Below are 17,089 nucleotides of genomic sequence, written 5' to 3'. Positions count from 1 at the left end.
AAAGGACAGGAATGACTGAAAGGCAGAATGACATCTGTGGTGGCAGAGGGGTCCGGCGGAGAGTTCCAAGCTGCGTGTGACCATTTCAGCTAGCCCAGGACAGATGCCGTGCACATGGCACTTGCGAAGCTTTCCTGGGCTCCTGCTTTGGAGGGAACTAAATTCCACAAACAGAGAGGTGGGTCAGTCTGAAAACCAGGAGTGGCATTCTGCCTCGTTCGGATAGGTTTTGAAGTAGCGTCAGCTTACCCTCCCCTACCCTCTCGGGTGTCCGTCACTGTCCCGCTTGCCCACTCCTCTGCCCACCTCGAGTCGCCCTTTCTTTCCAGCCACAAGGCGCATTTGATCCTCGCCTCATTTCAGCACCACGTGAGCGGCGGCCGGGGCGGAGCTTCGCACACTCCGAAGAGGATCCAGCGGTGCAGCAGCTGCCCGGGGTGAGTTCCTCTATCTCCCTTTGTCTTTTTAGCGGCTTCCAGGCGCCTTCGGGTGCGTCTGCGGCGCTGGGTGACAGCGCTGGCGGCCGCGTGGGTGCGCGCGTGAGATCGTGCGGTGGGGGGGCGGCGCGCGCGTGACAGGGCAGAGGGTGGGCAGCGCTAGAGCGAGGAGGAACGACTCTTCGCCAGAGGAGCTTTGAAGGAAACTCTGCTTTTTATAAATTAGCACAGGACAAAACTACCGGGGGGGGGGGGGGGGGGGGCAGCGTCTCCAAAGACTTCAGGAGTGAGTGTCTGCTGCACACGTATTACACACCCACTCGCAGGGGTGCGTGTTGTGTGACACGGACTGGAGGAGACTCTCACTTTCTGAATGAAGCAGAGGCTGGGGGTGCGGGGAGAGTGAAGTGACCCCCCCCACCCCCGATGTTACCGGTGCACACGTTACAGTCTGGTACAGCCCGTGTGCTGAATCCTGCATGTCATCGGCTGGTGGGGCGGGAGGGGGCGGAGGAGACGCTCCCAGGACGAGGGACTTTCTCTGGAATCGCCCGGATCTTCGATCCTATCTTGTGCAAGTCTTGTTTTGCCGCCCACAAAAGCTCTTGCCGGAAACGGTGCCGTTATAAATACCTCCTGGGGAAGGCGGTTGGTAGGTTTGCTCGAACACTTGCGACCGTGTAATATATTGCGAAGCTCGAAACAACTTTTCTAAATCAGCTTTTGCGTACGCTGTGATTTCTATTGCATGCTGATTTTAATATAATTTCCGGTACAGTTAACATAGTTTGAAAGAAGAGGGTGCGGAAGAGTAAAGTTGGCAGGTAGACCTAACTCTACCCCGTCTCTCGTGGGCTGGTAGGACTCTGCCGGGCGGGGGCGGGGGCGGGGCGGGATTAGCAGTGTAACTGCAGTGAGTGAGCTCTGGGACTCGCACGACTGGAGCCATGTCTCAAAAAACATAGCGAAGTCCACTTTTTATAGGGAGATATGCCATATTGCCTTCATTGTCTACAATCGATGAAGGAAGCTAAACACGACGTTTGATATTAGGCAAGTACCCTAGGACCTCCGCACCGTAATATATCAAATATTGAGGCCCACTGCTAATCGCATGTTTGAGCATAAATGCTGTATCTTTATTTTTTCCCCCAAATTTCCACACCTCCCTTTCTCAGCTTTACATTCAGAGCGCCTTGAAACTTTTCACATAAGGTGCTAGATATATGTGTCTTTTGAAGTAGCTTCTTTGAGTGTTCCAGTTGTCTTGAATGCTGTATACATCTTGAAAGCTCTTTCCCCTGATACGGATTCTGTGCATTTCAAGTTGTGTGTTTTCGCTTTTGAAATCTTTGCCCCTGGAGAGGGGGGAGGGAAGGAGGTCCAAGTCCCGTGGAGCTGTACGAGCGGAGTGAATGGCAGCAGCAGGCCCTGTGGGTGTCCTGTGGCGCAGGCCTGGGAAGAGAAGATGAGAATATGAATCGATAGTTTGCCCTGGGGAGCAGGGATGTCGGAGCTTCTTACAATAGCCTCCCCCACCTCTGCTCTCCACTGAGGCACTTCCGAGAACCGCTGTGTTTTTGGGTCATCTACTGTGAACAGACGCCTCCCCCAGCTCTGGTCTTTGCCAGCGCAGAGCCTGCAGTGGGGCTTTCCCAGTGATGCAACGGGGCATTAACCCCTGCGGCGCGCGACAAGGGTGCAGAAGGAGCTCTTTACCGGGGCAGCACCAGTGATGCAGCCACAGGGCAGTGATCACTCATTGCTGCCATATGCCGAAGGGGGCTACTTTAACAACAGCATGAAACGCATATTGCTGGGACAACACTCTTACGTCATCAGTACGGCAGCTTCTTCGACATCAGTAATGCATCTATGGAGCATGGGTCAGGCTTATATCAGTAATGTAGTCCTAGATAGAGGTCAACATTAGCAAGGTAGCTGTACGGTATGGGTCACTCCACTCACAACAGCAGGGTAGCCACAGAGCACGGGTCACTCCACTCACAACTGCAGGGCAGCCACAGAGCATGGGTCACTCCACTAATAACTGCAGGGCAGCCACAGAGCACGGGTCACTCCACTCACAACAGCAGGGCAGCCACAGAGCACGGGTCACTCCACTCACAACTGCAGGGCAGCCACAGAGCACGGGTCACTCCACTCACAACTGCAGTGCAGCCACAGAGCACGGGTCACTCCACTCACAACTGCAGTGCAGCCACAGAGCATGGGTCACTCCACTCACAACTGCAGTGCAGCCACAGAGCACGGGTCACTCCACTCACAACTGCAGGGCAGCCACAGAGCACGGGTCACTCCACTCACAACTGCAGTGCAGCCACAGAGCACGGGTCACTCCACTCACAACTGCAGGGCAGCCACAGAGCATGGGTCACTCCACTAATAACTGCAGGGCAGCCACAGAGCACGGGTCACTCCACTAACAACTGCAGTGCAGCCACAGAGTCACTCCACTCACAACTGCAGAGCAGCCACAGAGCACGGGTCACTCCACTCACAACTGCAGTGCAGCCACAGAGCATGGGTCACTCCACTAACAACTGCAGTGCAGCCACAGAGTCACTCCACTCACAACTGCAGTGCAGCCACAGAGCATGGGTCACTCCACCCACAACTGCAGTGCAGCCACAGAGCATAGGACACTCCACCCCAACTGCAGGGCAGCCACAGATCATGGGTCACTCCATTCACAACTGCAGGACAGCCACAGAGCATGGGTCACTCCACTCACAACTGCAGTGCAGCCACAGAGCATTGGTCACTCTACTCACAACCGCAGGGCAGCCACAGAGTCACTCCACTCACAACTTCAGGGCAGCCACAGACCACAGGTCACCCTACTCACAACTGCAGTGCAGACACAGAGCCTGGGTCACCCTACTCACAACTGCAGAGCAGCCACAGAACATGGGTTACTCTACTCACAACTGCAGTGCAGCCACTGAGCATGGGTCACTCCACTCACAACTGCAGTGCAGCCACAGAGCACGGGTCACTCCACTCACAACTGCAGTGCAGCCACAGAGCATGGGTCACCCTACTCACAACTGCAGTGAAGCCACAGAGCATGGGTCACTCCACTCACAGCTGCAGGGCAGCCACTGAGCATAGGTCACTCCACTCACAACTGCAGGGCAGCCACTGAGCATAGGTCACTCCACTCACAACTGCAGGGCAGCCACTGAGCATAGGTCACTCCACTCACAGCTGCAGGGCAGCCACTGAGCATGGTTCAGTCACACTTGAACACCAGCTAGGCAGCTGTAGAGCATGGGCTAGTCTTAGGACACCAGCAGAGCAGCCATGTTTCCTTGGTGTCTACACCACCACTGACCCAGCTTAAGACACTAGCAATGCAGCCGTAGGGTCCTGTGTCTGACATCAGCACTGCTGCCATACACCAAAGGCCGTACTTTAACACCTGCAAGGCAACCATAGAGCATGGGTTATTCTTCAGATGCCAACAATGCAGCCATTAAGCACCAAAAAGGTACATGTGGAGCAGGGGCCATTGTTAAAATATGAGAAATGCAGCCAAAGAACGTCACTCCTTCGACATCACTAATGCAGCTGTAGAGTGTTGGTCGCTCTTGCATCAGGAATTTTGCTGTGGAATCAGTACTAGCAAAGCAGCTACAGAGCATCAATATCTCGGTTGACAATTGCAATGCAGCCACAGCACAGGCCAGTCTTGCGCCACCACCAATGCATCCACGAAGCATGGATCACACTTACAACACCAGCAAAGCAGCTATGGAGCGTGTGTCACTGTTGACAATTGCAATGCTGCCACAGAGCACAGTGAGTCCTGTGCACCAGTAATGCATCCGCGAAGCACAGCTCACCTTCACAACACCGGCAAAGCAACTAAAAAGCATAGGTCATTCCTTCACATCCAGCAATATATGCATAAAGCACAGATTCCATGTGGGATACTGGTAATGCAATCATGCATTGCTCTTAACACTTCACCAAATTCCCATAGAGCATGGGGCACTCCTTCCGCACCAGCAATGCATCCTTAGCTCAGGAGCTGCACATGGTACACTTGTAATGCAGCTTTAGGGTCAGTCACTATTTCAATATAGCCAATGCAGGTCGAGAGCATCGGTCACTCCTGAAGACCAGTAACACAACCATAGATAAATGTTATCTCTGAGCATGGTTGTTTAGCGTTGACACAAAGCCACATTTTAATTTTCTCCAGTTTCTGCCAATCTCTGCTTCTTCTTGTCTCTTGTCCCAAACTTGGGATTGTGAGAAGCTCCGTATGTTGCACATGTGGGTGGGAGCGCTGACTCCAGAGGGGGTGTCTGGAATATAAGCATCTAAAAAATAAATGCATCTTTTAAGCTGCCATGCACTCTGTAATTTCATTGTCATTGGAGGCCTGTGAGTTTTCTGTCTCTGTCATCAGGCCAGCAGTGTGCATTATGTGTGAGTCCTAGTATATGTCTGTAAATTACTCCACATATATAATGGATGTTTACAAATTATAGTATCACTTAAAGTTCTTCCCGCCATATTGAAATGTTCCATTGCTGGGAACTGAAGTGTGCACTCTGCATGGTCTGAGCACACCACCCCATCATGACAACCACAAGACGAAAGGGGATGAAAGGAGACATTTTGGGTAGCCAATCATTAGAGACCTCCACTCTAGGCAACAGCTGTTTGATATTTCTGTCTGATGTATCTTGGTGACGTGCCATTAGGGCACTGCAAAATCCACCTATACTGCACGTCATGGCTGTTGCAAAATTCTTAGTCCGTTTCAGGTTACATAGGTTGAGGTATTTACCAGCCAACACATGTTTCACCCTGCAGCAGTTAAGCCTGTGGCTTTTTCAGCATAGAAATTGGTCACAGATGGGTGCAGATGTAGTCCGTAAACTAGAACAGACTGCATATCCCCACATACAGACCACAATGTTACTGCCCTTTCCTGATGACACTGCGAGATACAATCGACTTCTGCAGATTCAGTGCATTTTTCCCCAATTACTGGCTACCTCTGCACCCATTTGGCCTCTGACCAATTTCAGCCTTGAAAAAGGCCCAAGTTTATCTGCCCTGGGGTGAAACGTGTAGGCTGAGAATTATTGCAGCCCGTGTAAACGGAAAAGGGCTAAGATTATTGCAACTGTTTAACCTGAGAATAGAAAACACGTCCATGTGAGTGCGAAGATTAAAAATAAGGAATACAAATACATCTGTATAATAAATGTATTGTGTTTGTAAGTCGACCCGTCCACAAAACACTGTGTGATTAGTACCTACAAATGTGGGTGCCCTACACTATCGGGTAGCCGTTCCAATTTTTACCTGCACCTCAAGCATCCTTTATACACCTGGCCAGTGTAGTACTGTTATTCCTGGCATTCTGCCACTGCCAGTTTAGCCAGCTCGAAATGGCAAGTGTGTGGGCTTTTTTGGTCCCATCACGGCCCATGGGACCAATCACTCACACTGTGCCTTTAAAGCTGGCACATCTGGCAGTGCAGCGGTGCACCTGGCTAAATCAATGTGGATCCAGGGTATTTGGGCCTCTACCCGTCTTTACATGATATGGCTACGTTTTGGGTATGATAGGAGCTCTGTATAATGTGCTCTGTTGGATGTTTTGTGTTTGGTGAAAAGGGATGCTGGGGAACTCTCAGTTTACGGAATATCATGGCTGTGTTATGTGCAGGCAGCAGGTAGAGTTCTGTCTGGTGCGTTCTATTGGGTGCACGTTTCATGCATCTTGGTGACAAGTGCTGTTAGTATCCCTGTGCCAGGTGACTATATTGTGCATCTTCGTTTTTTTGCATGTGTGGTATGTTCCAATATGGTGGACTGGATGTAAGAATGCTGTGAGGGAACAAGGCAAACAATGCAAAACTTGATTTTAATTTGAATGAACGTTGGTTCAGAACCAGTTAACGCATTTCCAGCACTTTCAAAAGAACCAGACTTTATTCCGTTGGTGTAATATAATCCATGTAATAATCCATGTTGTGTTCTGTTAAAGTGCACATGATGAAATGGATAATGCAGTAAGATGAAACGTTAGCCTTGTATATGCCATACATGGGCGTGTGTGATAGTTGGTGAGGATGAGACTTACAGGGAAGCTCTCTATATTGTTCACATATGCTGATTTGGGTGTGGTGTAAATGTAATGACAATATGTTAATAATATAATTTTCATTCATATGAATTTATATTATAATGCTAAATTCATGTGATTTTCCACACGTTTGTTTTTGGTGTATCTAGGTGGGAGATGGAATATAATAGTTGTGTTGGGTGTATGTGCAGTGCTCTGCAAGTGCCCTGTTATGTGTCTCTGGGGGAGGTCTATGTGGGAAGCGCTGTCTGGAGCTCTCTGGTACCTGCCTCTAAGCCCGTGGTCTCCAAACTGTTTAATGCCACCCACCCCCCCTCAGAATTTTTCACAATTATTTTATAAAGATGGTAATGTTTACATATGTCCAGACCTATTCAAACTGCACTTAAGTACTGTTACCTTTTTAAAAATGCAATAACATGCTTCTGCTTAAAACCAAGGCTTGTTATCTGCACAATGCTTCTTTTGCCCAGAGTCTGGCGCCCCACTGGGATTGCTTGAGGCCCTCCTAAGGGGGTCCGCCCCCTAGTTTGAAGATCTCTGCTCTAAGCCATATCCAAGCTGAGTTGGGTTGTGGTCTATTCTGAGTAAATAAAGCAAGCAATAAGGTGCTTGGAAGTGAGAGCTATCGTGTAGCTGTGACCGTAATTGAAATAAAAGCAGGTGTACAATACCAGCCCTTTCAGTGGAGGAATGTAGCTTTTTGTGTCTGGTCCATGCATGGCTCTTCTCGTAAGATGGTCCAGAGCCATTCAGACATGACATTCAGCCCTGGGATGGGTGTGGTACCTTCTGTGGACTTCTGTACCATCATTGAACAAGCTGATCAATAGGGGATTAGGACTGAGCGGAATCGCCTCAAAGGTAGCTGTTCTACAGGGAGTATCGAGCTCTGTACATAAAAGTTCCCGAAGTGGAGATACATGTCTTCGGCTGCCTCTGTAGTGGACCCAGACTTTGGCCAGGGCTTTCGAGGTGCACCAGAGGTGCCTGAAAACGGCACGAGACCACTGCTGAGCTTGCATCTTTAATTAGACCAGGGACATACCGTACTGGGGACCCAACTCTGGCACCCCTGTGTTTTTTAGCTGCTAGAAAACGATATTTTAGAAAGATCTGAATGACAGCGCTCACATTGTAGTTAACCAGTGTTTGGGCCCATTGCCCCATGCTGTAATGGCGGACAAAAATGTAAATGACAGTACACCAATGGCTGAGATATATATATATATATATATATATATATATATATATATATATATATATATATATATATATATATAGTATTTTTTATTACTGAGATGAAAAGGTATGGAAAGGGGTAGACCTAAAAGCCAGATCCGAGACTCCGGTGCAGTGGGCCATATTTTAATGCCTGTCCTTGGGTAACCGTAGACAGTCTTTGTAAGGCTGAAACCACAGCTCTGTGTAACGCATGTTGTCTTGGTACCACTCCAAAAGCACACCGAGGGCTTGTACTACACAGAACACGACTGGGAAGAAAAGGCATCCGAAGAGAAGTAGAAAGGATTACTTTTAAAGAAACATGTAGAAACTGCTCCATAACAAGAACAGTCCCCTGTTCCCTGGAATCCCCTGGAACCTCTCCAAAAGGTGCCTTATTACCAATTTTAAGTTATTTGTTTAAATGCCACAAATTCTGCCGTTGAGAAATCCATTTGCTCATGGAACGGATTTTAACCTGCAGGCACATACTTGTGTGTGTTTATTTTCCTAACTGTTTCCAGGGCTGATGTGTGCTGGGGGTTGGGGCAGCTCCTGTCCCAGGGATGGAGGAGTCCTGGTCCGGCGTGTGGGCTCGTGATGGGAGGGCTCGCGGGTACAGGAGGGTGTGTGTGTGGGGGGGGGGGGGGGGAGGGGGTCGAGGAGGGTCTGTGAAGCATAGCATGGGATTCTTATCTTATCTCCCGAGGTTCTCACCAAAGGGTTGTGCTACAGTCCTCACATGAAACGAGAGTCTGTTAAATTCTACTGTTTAACTGTGGTCTGTGAATAATTATGAAGGCTTACTATTCTCATGTGAGGGCTTGAACTCGATGCAGAAGGTCTGTGATCGTGTAAGAGGGGCTGTGGAGTCTTGCAAGGGAGTTTCGTTGTCCTAGGAGGGCCCACGTACCATTGCCCTAAATCTGATCTCATGTGGGCGCATACATAGGACTGCATCTGCCCTCCAGTGGTGCCCTGGGAAAGGCTATACCCAAGCAAGGCGCTGGAAAGGATTACAGGGGTTCCTGATTTCATACGAAGTTTTAGGTGTGCACTGGGTGTGTGAAGTCTTGTGGGGAGCGTGTACGTCACTGCACAGGACTACTACTGCCCTGTCAATGCCTGTGCCAGAGGGCGATGGGTTTCTGATCCTGCATGGGGTGGGGGTGTGAAGGGAGAGGAAAACCGCAATGGTGGTACAAGGCTTCTGGTGCCTTGGGAGGGTCTTGAATGGACTGCAGAGAAGTGTTTTGCCCTGTGATACAGTAACCTGTGCAGGATTGCACCGCGTGTCTTATCTCGCACAGGAGCTAGAGTAGGATTGCACTTGGTTTTTGATGTCCTTTCAGGGCCTGTAAAGAACGGGACGGGGTTTGTGATCTGGTGGAGATTGTAAAGCTTTTCAGAAAAGCTAGAACGGGAAAAGTTATCTCTGTTAAAAAGGAGAGAGGGAGAGAGAGGCTGATTCAAACATCCAATGAGCGCCATGCTTCCTATTTTTCAAATCTTATGTGCCGTGTTTTGTGTACTGAAAAGGAGGGGGCCGGTCCCCCAAACCCGCCCTGCTAGTTTGTGAGGAGAGAGACAGCCGTGCCCCCATTTAGCAGGAACCGTTCCGTCGCGTCATGTCGGTTCACTAGAGCCGGTTTCCTGCGTGTGGCTTTAAACTGTTATCAGTTTGCGTACATCTCTTCCTGTTAGTACATTCCCCTGTTGTCGGATCAGCAAGGGTGCCTTGGACCCCGATGCACGATAGAAAAAATGAAGTCCTCTAGTCATGTCCCATTGTAGGTGGTGACATAGACCACAGCACATAGGCCTTCAGACTCCTGGCCACACTGCAGATGTTGCTGCTAACGCCCTGTGTCTGATGATACATTTCTAGCTTTATTAGGGTTTGTGTAGAGACAGCTTTAGCTGTTCCACCGGCCCCTGTTTACTTCAAAAACATAATACAGGGAGTGCAGAATTATTAGGCAAGTTGTATTTTTGAGGATTAATTTTATTATTGAACAACAACCATGTTCTCAATGAACCCAAAAAACTCATTAATATCAAAACTGAATATTTTTGGAAGTAGTTTTTAGTTTGTTTTTAGTTTTAGCTATGTTAGGGGGATATCTGTGTGTGCAGGTGACTATCACTGTGCATAATTATTAGGCAACTTAACAAAAAAAAATATATACCCATTTCAATTATTTATCATTACCAGTGAAACCAATATAACATCTCAACATTCACAAATATACATTTCTGACATTCATAAACAAAACAAAAACAAATCAGTGACCAATATAGCCACCTTTCTTTGCAAGGACACTCAAAAGCCTGCCATCCATGGATTCTGTCAGTGTTTTGATCTGTTCACCATCAACATTGCGTGCAGCAGCAACCACAGCCTCCCAGACACTGTTCAGAGAGGTGTACTGTTTTCCCTCCTTGTAAATCTCACATTTGATGATGGACCACAGGTTCTCAATGGGGTTCAGATCAGGTGAACAAGGAGGCCATGTCATTAGATTTCCTTCTTTTATACCCTTTCTTGCCAGCCACGCTGTGGAGTACTTGGACCCGTGTGATGGAGCATTGTCCTGCATGAAAATCATGTTTTTCTTGAAGGATGCAGACTTCTTCCTGTACCACTGCTTGAAGAAGGTGTCTTCCAGGAACTGGCAGTAGGACTGGGAGTTGAGCTTGACTCCATCCTCAACCCGAAAAGGCCCCACAAGCTCATCTTTGATGATACCAGCCCAAACCAGTACTCCACCTCCACCTTGCTGGCGTCTGAGTCGGACTGGAGCTCTCTGCCCTTTACCAATCCAGCCACGGGCCCATCCATCTGGCCCATCAAGACTCACTCTCATTTCATCAGTCCATAAAACCTTAGAAAAATCAGTCTTGAGATATTTCTTGGCCCAGTCTTGACGTTTAAGCTTGTGTGTCTTGTTCAGTGGTGGTCGTCTTTCAGCCTTTCTTACATTGGCCATGTCTCTGAGTATTGCACACCTTGTGCTTTTGGGCACTCCAGTGATGTTGCAGCTCTGAAATATGGCCAAACTGGTGGCAAGTGGCATCGTGGCAGCTGCACGCTTGACTTTTTTCAGTTCATGGGCAGTTATTTTGCGCCTTGGTTTTTCCACACGCTTCTTGCGACCCTGTTGACTATTTTGAATGAAACGCTTGATTGTTCGATGATCACGCTTCAGAAGCTTTGCAATTTTAAGAGTGCTGCATCCCTCTGCAAGATATCTCACTATTTTTGACTTTTCTGAGCCTGTCAAGTCCTTCTTTTGACCCATTTTGCCAAAGGAAAGGAAGTTGCCTAATAATTATGCACACCTGATATAGGGTGTTGATGTCATTAGACCACACCCCTTCTCATTACAGAGATGCACATCACCTAATATGCTTAATTGGTAGTAGGCTTTCGAGCCTATAGAGCTTGGAGTAGGACAACATGCATAAAGAGGATGATGTGGTCAAAATACTCATTTGCCTAATAATTCTGCACTCCCTGTACAAATAGATGCATACATTCGTGGGGAGGCTTTTCGTCGGTCCTCTCCATTCATTCGTAGTTTGCTTCTGCCCGTACAGCATCCGGCAGTGGGACTGCCCACTGCATCCATTAGCTGCCTGGTGCTGTGAGTGACAGCATTATGCCTGATCATGTTGCACAGCTACCTGAAGAAGAGTGTGCTTTAGTGCCAAGACTGTTGAACTGGGGCACGTGGGGCGCTCCTTTATTTTTATATTTTTGCATTTTTTTTTTTATATTATATGTTTGCCGAAAAATATGAATAAATAAAAAATATAAATTGCACAGTTCTAAGGCTAGACCTATCGGCTTTGCTTATGCTTGTTAAAAATAAATGATGCCCATATACGTGTATATTTACACGTTTTCCACAATCAGTGGAATCCTGGGTTTTCATTGTTATGCTCTTTCTGGGAGGGTTCACAGTTAGACAGATTGTGCTCCTTATTTCGAGGTTCTGGGTACCAGAAAGGTCCTGTGGTGCATTTAGCGCAGCTGCCCCGTAGCACCATGTCATGTGTGGCACCTTAAGGCAGTCTTAGTTTTTTAGCTAACAGAAAGATGCATTTTTTTAAGAATGACATGTATAGGCTCAAAAATTCCTCTATGTAAGTTTCCTTCAGACTGGTTCAAAATGTCACTTTGACATAGGGCTTCTTGGTACCTTTGGGTCAGTGAGATTTGAGCAAGGGTAAACTCATCAGAGAATCCTTCCTCTGAGCCATGTTTGTGAATTGTTTTCTGTAAGAGACACCAAAATTAATTAGTGCATGATGGTACTCATGAAGTACCACGTTTGTCCTGGTCAGTGGCTTAAGGCAGAACGACAGGAAGCCCTACAGAATGTGGTGGTGGGTCCCTGAGACCCCCATATCTCACAAATATTCATATGTCTTTAACTAAATTGGCGCAGCCTTGAAGACTGGGGTTTCTGAAGAGGAACAATACTCACTCTTGTACACTATAACTCAGCAGCTACCACAATGATGCCACTGACCCACACATTTCTCCCTTGTAAACCACGCCTTCGGAACCAGTACCAGAGTGACCCCAGATATTCACCACTTTTCCCAAAAAAACAGGTTCCAAAAACAGCAAAAGTGTTCCCGGTTATCGACACCACTGATTCATGTGAAGCTTGGTGCCACAACACCACTTACACTGGTGCCCCACACTAGTCATCTTTGTATACCAGGTTCTCCCGCACCACAGTGCTCCATGCAGCACAGGCCACATATACCTGTGAGCCTGGGCTAAAAATAAACCACTACAGTGAACCACACCACTCGGGTCTGTGAAGCATGACTTCACAACTACCATATTAGTACTGGTGAGCCATACCGTTCTTGCCACCAAACCATGACTCCAGAACCACCACAGTTTTCTGGCGAAACATACCAGTTACCCCCTGACCCATAGGTACATAGTCACAGCACTGGCACTGGTGACCCACTCTAGTCATCCCTATGAATAATGTCTACATGTTCACCACAGTTGAACAGAAGAACTGCAATAGCCATCTTCACAAAACATGTCTTTGGAACCACCGCACTGATACTAGTAGTCCACTCCTGTCATCCATTAAACCATGGATCTGCAATCACAACACTAGTACCAATGACCTGAGATACACGGACATACACTTTAACAGGGGCCATTCACAGACACATCCTGGCTTCACTACTTAAAAAAGTACCACTCCAGCTCACTTCCTGACATCTATCCCAAGACTCGACTAACACAATGAGTAGCCTGACATTCACCCTTGTTTCCTGAGTCAACTCATATCACATCCTGACATCCACCCTGGTGCAAGACTACCCCTCATCATCCGCAGGCACCCACATCTTTACATCCATTCTAAGGCAGGGCCAATCAAGCTGTATCCTGAATCCTCAAATTCACAAAACTAGCCTGAACTCAGCCTCCTGGTAGCTATGGCACAGAGCACACAGAATTAACTTAGGGCAATGTGTAAAGTATTTATGCAGTACCAAAACAGTAATAAAGTCAAAATGTAAAATAATAAAAATCAAATCAAATTAGAAAAATACAGTAAAGCATATATAACAAAACAACACCAATTATACAAAAATCTTGAATTTTTAGAGTGCTATGTACAAATAGCACCAAAAAGCACATAGTGCCAATGGTCGCAGTAGACTGGGACCAGGTGCAATTTGAGGCTGGCTGTGATGGTGCGGGTTGGATACACCAACCAGGATAATTCTGATCAAATATTTTACCGTCTAACTTAGTTCTTTAAATACTTAAACACCAGAGGAGTATATTTTTATAACCCCCAAGGTAGGCATTTAGAGACTCACATGCTGTCAGGCAGAGGCCAACAGCAGGGTCCAGTCTAGGAACAGTTGCCATTGATCTGCTGGGTAGTGGCAGAAAGGGCCACTTGTAGCATGTTGTATCACTGTAACTTGAACAGGATGTCAGCCCTATGACCCCTGGAGTCCACTTCTTTGTCCTGGGTACAAGAAGGAGCAGGTCAAATAGTTCAAGGATCCTCTCAGGTCACAGACAGCAGGTCAATTCCTCTTCTGTTCCAAGAGTACTCTGAAATGGGTGACTGGAGATGCCAAATTTATGCCTGTCATGAGCTAATGGGCTGGAATTAATCCGGGGCACACATAACCAACCAACAAGGTAAAAGTTTCAGAGGCCAACTTTGCCCACTTTGAGCATTTTCAAGATGGGGGAAGTGTTCGGTCACACTTAACGTGGAGCGTACTATGGTAAGGCTAGTGTCCTCCCACATCTAACACCAAAATCCAATTTTAAGCAGCCACAATATCAATAAACCCAGCGAGAGAAGTCTGGAGGGATAAAACAAGTCCTTCAGCAACACAGTGGATACACAAGAATTATCTAGGCATTGTGTTCTCTGTCTTTCAAGTGTGCCCAAAAGGTTATATGTAATTCCAACAAACCGGTCAATCGGAATATAACACTCAAGCATGATCTGACACTGTAAGTTCAAAAAAGGATGCTCGCAGCCTCAACCCTGCAAATTCTGGGAGGTTCAGATGAGTCATCTCGGCCCATTCAGGTCACCCTATTGTTTGCTGCTGGGAGACATTTCACACCTGTTCAAATGCTAACTACTGGCTCTGGGAAGTGTTAGGGCAAATGCAAATTTATCCTCCAGGAACTTCAAGCAGGAAAAAGGTAACTTTCTAAAAGTTCCTTTTTCTTAATATATACTCAAAAAAATACAACTTCCCCATTGAATTGGATTTTTAATAACAATAGAAAATAGTTGTTTAATTATTTTCCTTGCTAGTCCTACTCCCAAAATACAATATTCGGATTTTAATCCATACTCTGGTTTTCTTCATAGGACAGCTAGGCTATCGTGCCACAGTAAAAAATATCTTTTGAGCATTAATAGCTTTAAGGGTATGTTAACATTAAATATCTACATGTTGTATTTTAAATACCATGCACTGTGACTTGTGGACTAAAAGGCCTACACAGGGACAACATATTAATGTTTAAAAGGGAGGTTTTGACCTGTGACAAGGGTTCAGTTAGACAGGTGGAAGTGCTGTTTCTACACTGCTGCAGTAGGGTTCTCTGGTAGGCCTAAAGCTATGTTTGCACTCTCACTCTACTGGATGACACAATGGTTGCTCCAGGACAATAGTGGCATTTAACTTCCAGGCCCTGGGTGCATCTTGTACCAAACACTAGGGACTTGTAGGTAAGTTAAATGTACCAATTAGGAATACACCAATTCGACCATGTTTAAAGGAGGATCACAGTCACTTTACCAATGGTTAAGTAGAGTTAAAGTGCACAGAGTTCTAAAGGCAGCAAAAATAGAGGGTCCAGCTAAAGATGAAGAATTTGGGGTGACCACACAGAAAAGGCGATATCCTACACTGACATACGCTTTGTGACAAAATATCCACAGACCATTTGTATATCACCCAAGGCAATGTAACATCAAACTCATGCTGACATCCCTTTTAATACCAAACTACACTATTGAATATCCTGAATCTGCCCTTACCGTCCCAGATCACATCCTGAAATCCACTCTGGCCCCACCCCACTCCAGTCCATATCCTGATGTTCACCCTAACACTGCACCAACTGGCCCACATACTGGCATCCACCCTGATACTGGACCACCGCTGTCCACATCCTGACCCTGGACCACCTGAGTAGACTTCCTGACATCCACCATGACCCTGGGCCACCCTTGCCGACATCCTGAAATTCACCCTTTGATTTGACCATCTGACTCAATATTGTGACGTCTTTGCTGACATTGAACCACCTCAGCCCACATCTAGTGACCCACCCCAGAAGAATATTCTAAGCGCACTGCTGCATCCGGTCTTATGAACGATCAGAGGCAAAAGGGTGACTGAGCGGAATGGATGCACTTCTGCAGGAAATGGAAGGAAATTAATAACATTTGTACTTTGTACAGTTGCTGCTCCTACTCGGCAGGAGGAGGGAGGCCTCCCATGAGGGCCTGCATTTCTTCTATTTGAAAGGCAGCGTTCTGGCCTATTTCAGGATCAATGTTATTGTTCATTGGGATTCTGCGTTTTTCTTCAGGCCTCCTACGATTGTAATGGAGCAATACGTCTGTGTCCTTTAAGTGATCTTGCATGCTTTTTTTAAACAGGGCTGCTACCTTGACTGGGATCCAATTGGCGATTCTAATAAAGGCAGCTTGAACCAATATACTTTTAAAAAGTGACACGCAGATAGTGGGACAGTATTGACACTTCTGAGAGGGCGTGCTACGACATGTACTTCCATAGAGTGGCTGTATTTGTCATGGGACAATACAGGCACTTTTCAGCAGCACCGATATGCATCTATAAGGCAGGGATGGAATTTCTCAGCAGCGCTGATACACCATCAACAGAGTGGTGTGGCCACTATTTGGCTACAAGAGCCCAGTCCATGATAGAATTTCAGAATATCCACTCAAGATATAATGTAAATGGGATTCAGTTACATAGTTCATGGCTGTCCTGACAATATTAAATTCATCTGTCAACCGTGTACCGAAGTTGGACAGCCATGTTTTTCCTGGACAATCACCACACATCTCAAACGAGTATTTTACCACTAATAGCAGGTAGTTGACACTTCTCTGCAGCATTAATATAGTCGGGACGTGATAATACAATCATTTTAGCAGAGATGCTTAAAAATCCTTATCACCATATTGGTACTTCTCATCCGCACCTCTGTGCTCGAAGTAGGACAGTACTGGCGGTTCTCAGCAGTACTGCTGGAACTGTAATGGGACAGTGTCTGCATTTCTTAGCAGGACTGATATGGTTTAATGGGTAGCATTACATATTTTGAAATTCTCACAAGCATTGCTGTGCTTGTAATAGGATATTACCAACACGTCTTGGTAACGCGGTAAATAGTGTGCTCTTAATTCCCAGTAGGGCTGCTATGCCTGTAATAGGACACAACCTGTACTTCTTAGAAGGATGGATTTACTTATATCAGGACAGTTTTGTCATTCGTCATCAGCTCTACTAGGTGAGCCATAGGGTCCGGAGGCCCCCAAAACGGCCCTCGCTCCCCCCGCCAGGAATACACAGAGCGACAAAATTCCTGTCGTTGGAAGAGGTTATTTTTATTTTTAAAGACATATTTTAAAACATATCATAACTCAACACGTACAACTGTTCATAGCAAGTGTAGCAAAATTAATCATTTAAGCAAACATTTTATTTACATGCTAACGAGAAT

General features: G+C 46.7%; 1 protein-coding gene across 5 annotated transcripts in view; it reads left to right on the top strand.

The window, feature by feature from the left end:
• The window catches only part of SEPTIN9 (septin 9), a 629,083-nt gene that overhangs the window by 476,282 nt on the left and 135,712 nt on the right, over positions 1-17,089 (top strand). Inside the window, exon 1 of one of the 5 annotated variants that reach the window (XM_069200268.1) lies at positions 99-437. The exons of 3 other annotated variants lie outside the window; for them this stretch is intronic. Coding sequence is in view for 1 of the 2 variants with exons in the window: in XM_069200265.1 (XP_069056366.1) it covers positions 864-1,089 (226 nt within the window). In the remaining variant the exon portion in view is untranslated. Of the gene's footprint in view, positions 1-98; positions 438-752; positions 1,090-17,089 lie in introns of those variants that run through there. One more of the 5 variants, XM_069200265.1, reaches the window with a different exon arrangement.

This window comes from Pleurodeles waltl, chromosome 7, assembly GCF_031143425.1.
Source record: "Pleurodeles waltl isolate 20211129_DDA chromosome 7, aPleWal1.hap1.20221129, whole genome shotgun sequence".
In the NCBI taxonomy this organism is placed as follows: domain Eukaryota; kingdom Metazoa; phylum Chordata; class Amphibia; order Caudata; family Salamandridae; genus Pleurodeles; species Pleurodeles waltl.
Note: the sequence above shows the minus strand (reverse complement) of the source record. Positions and strands in the feature narration are given on the sequence as shown.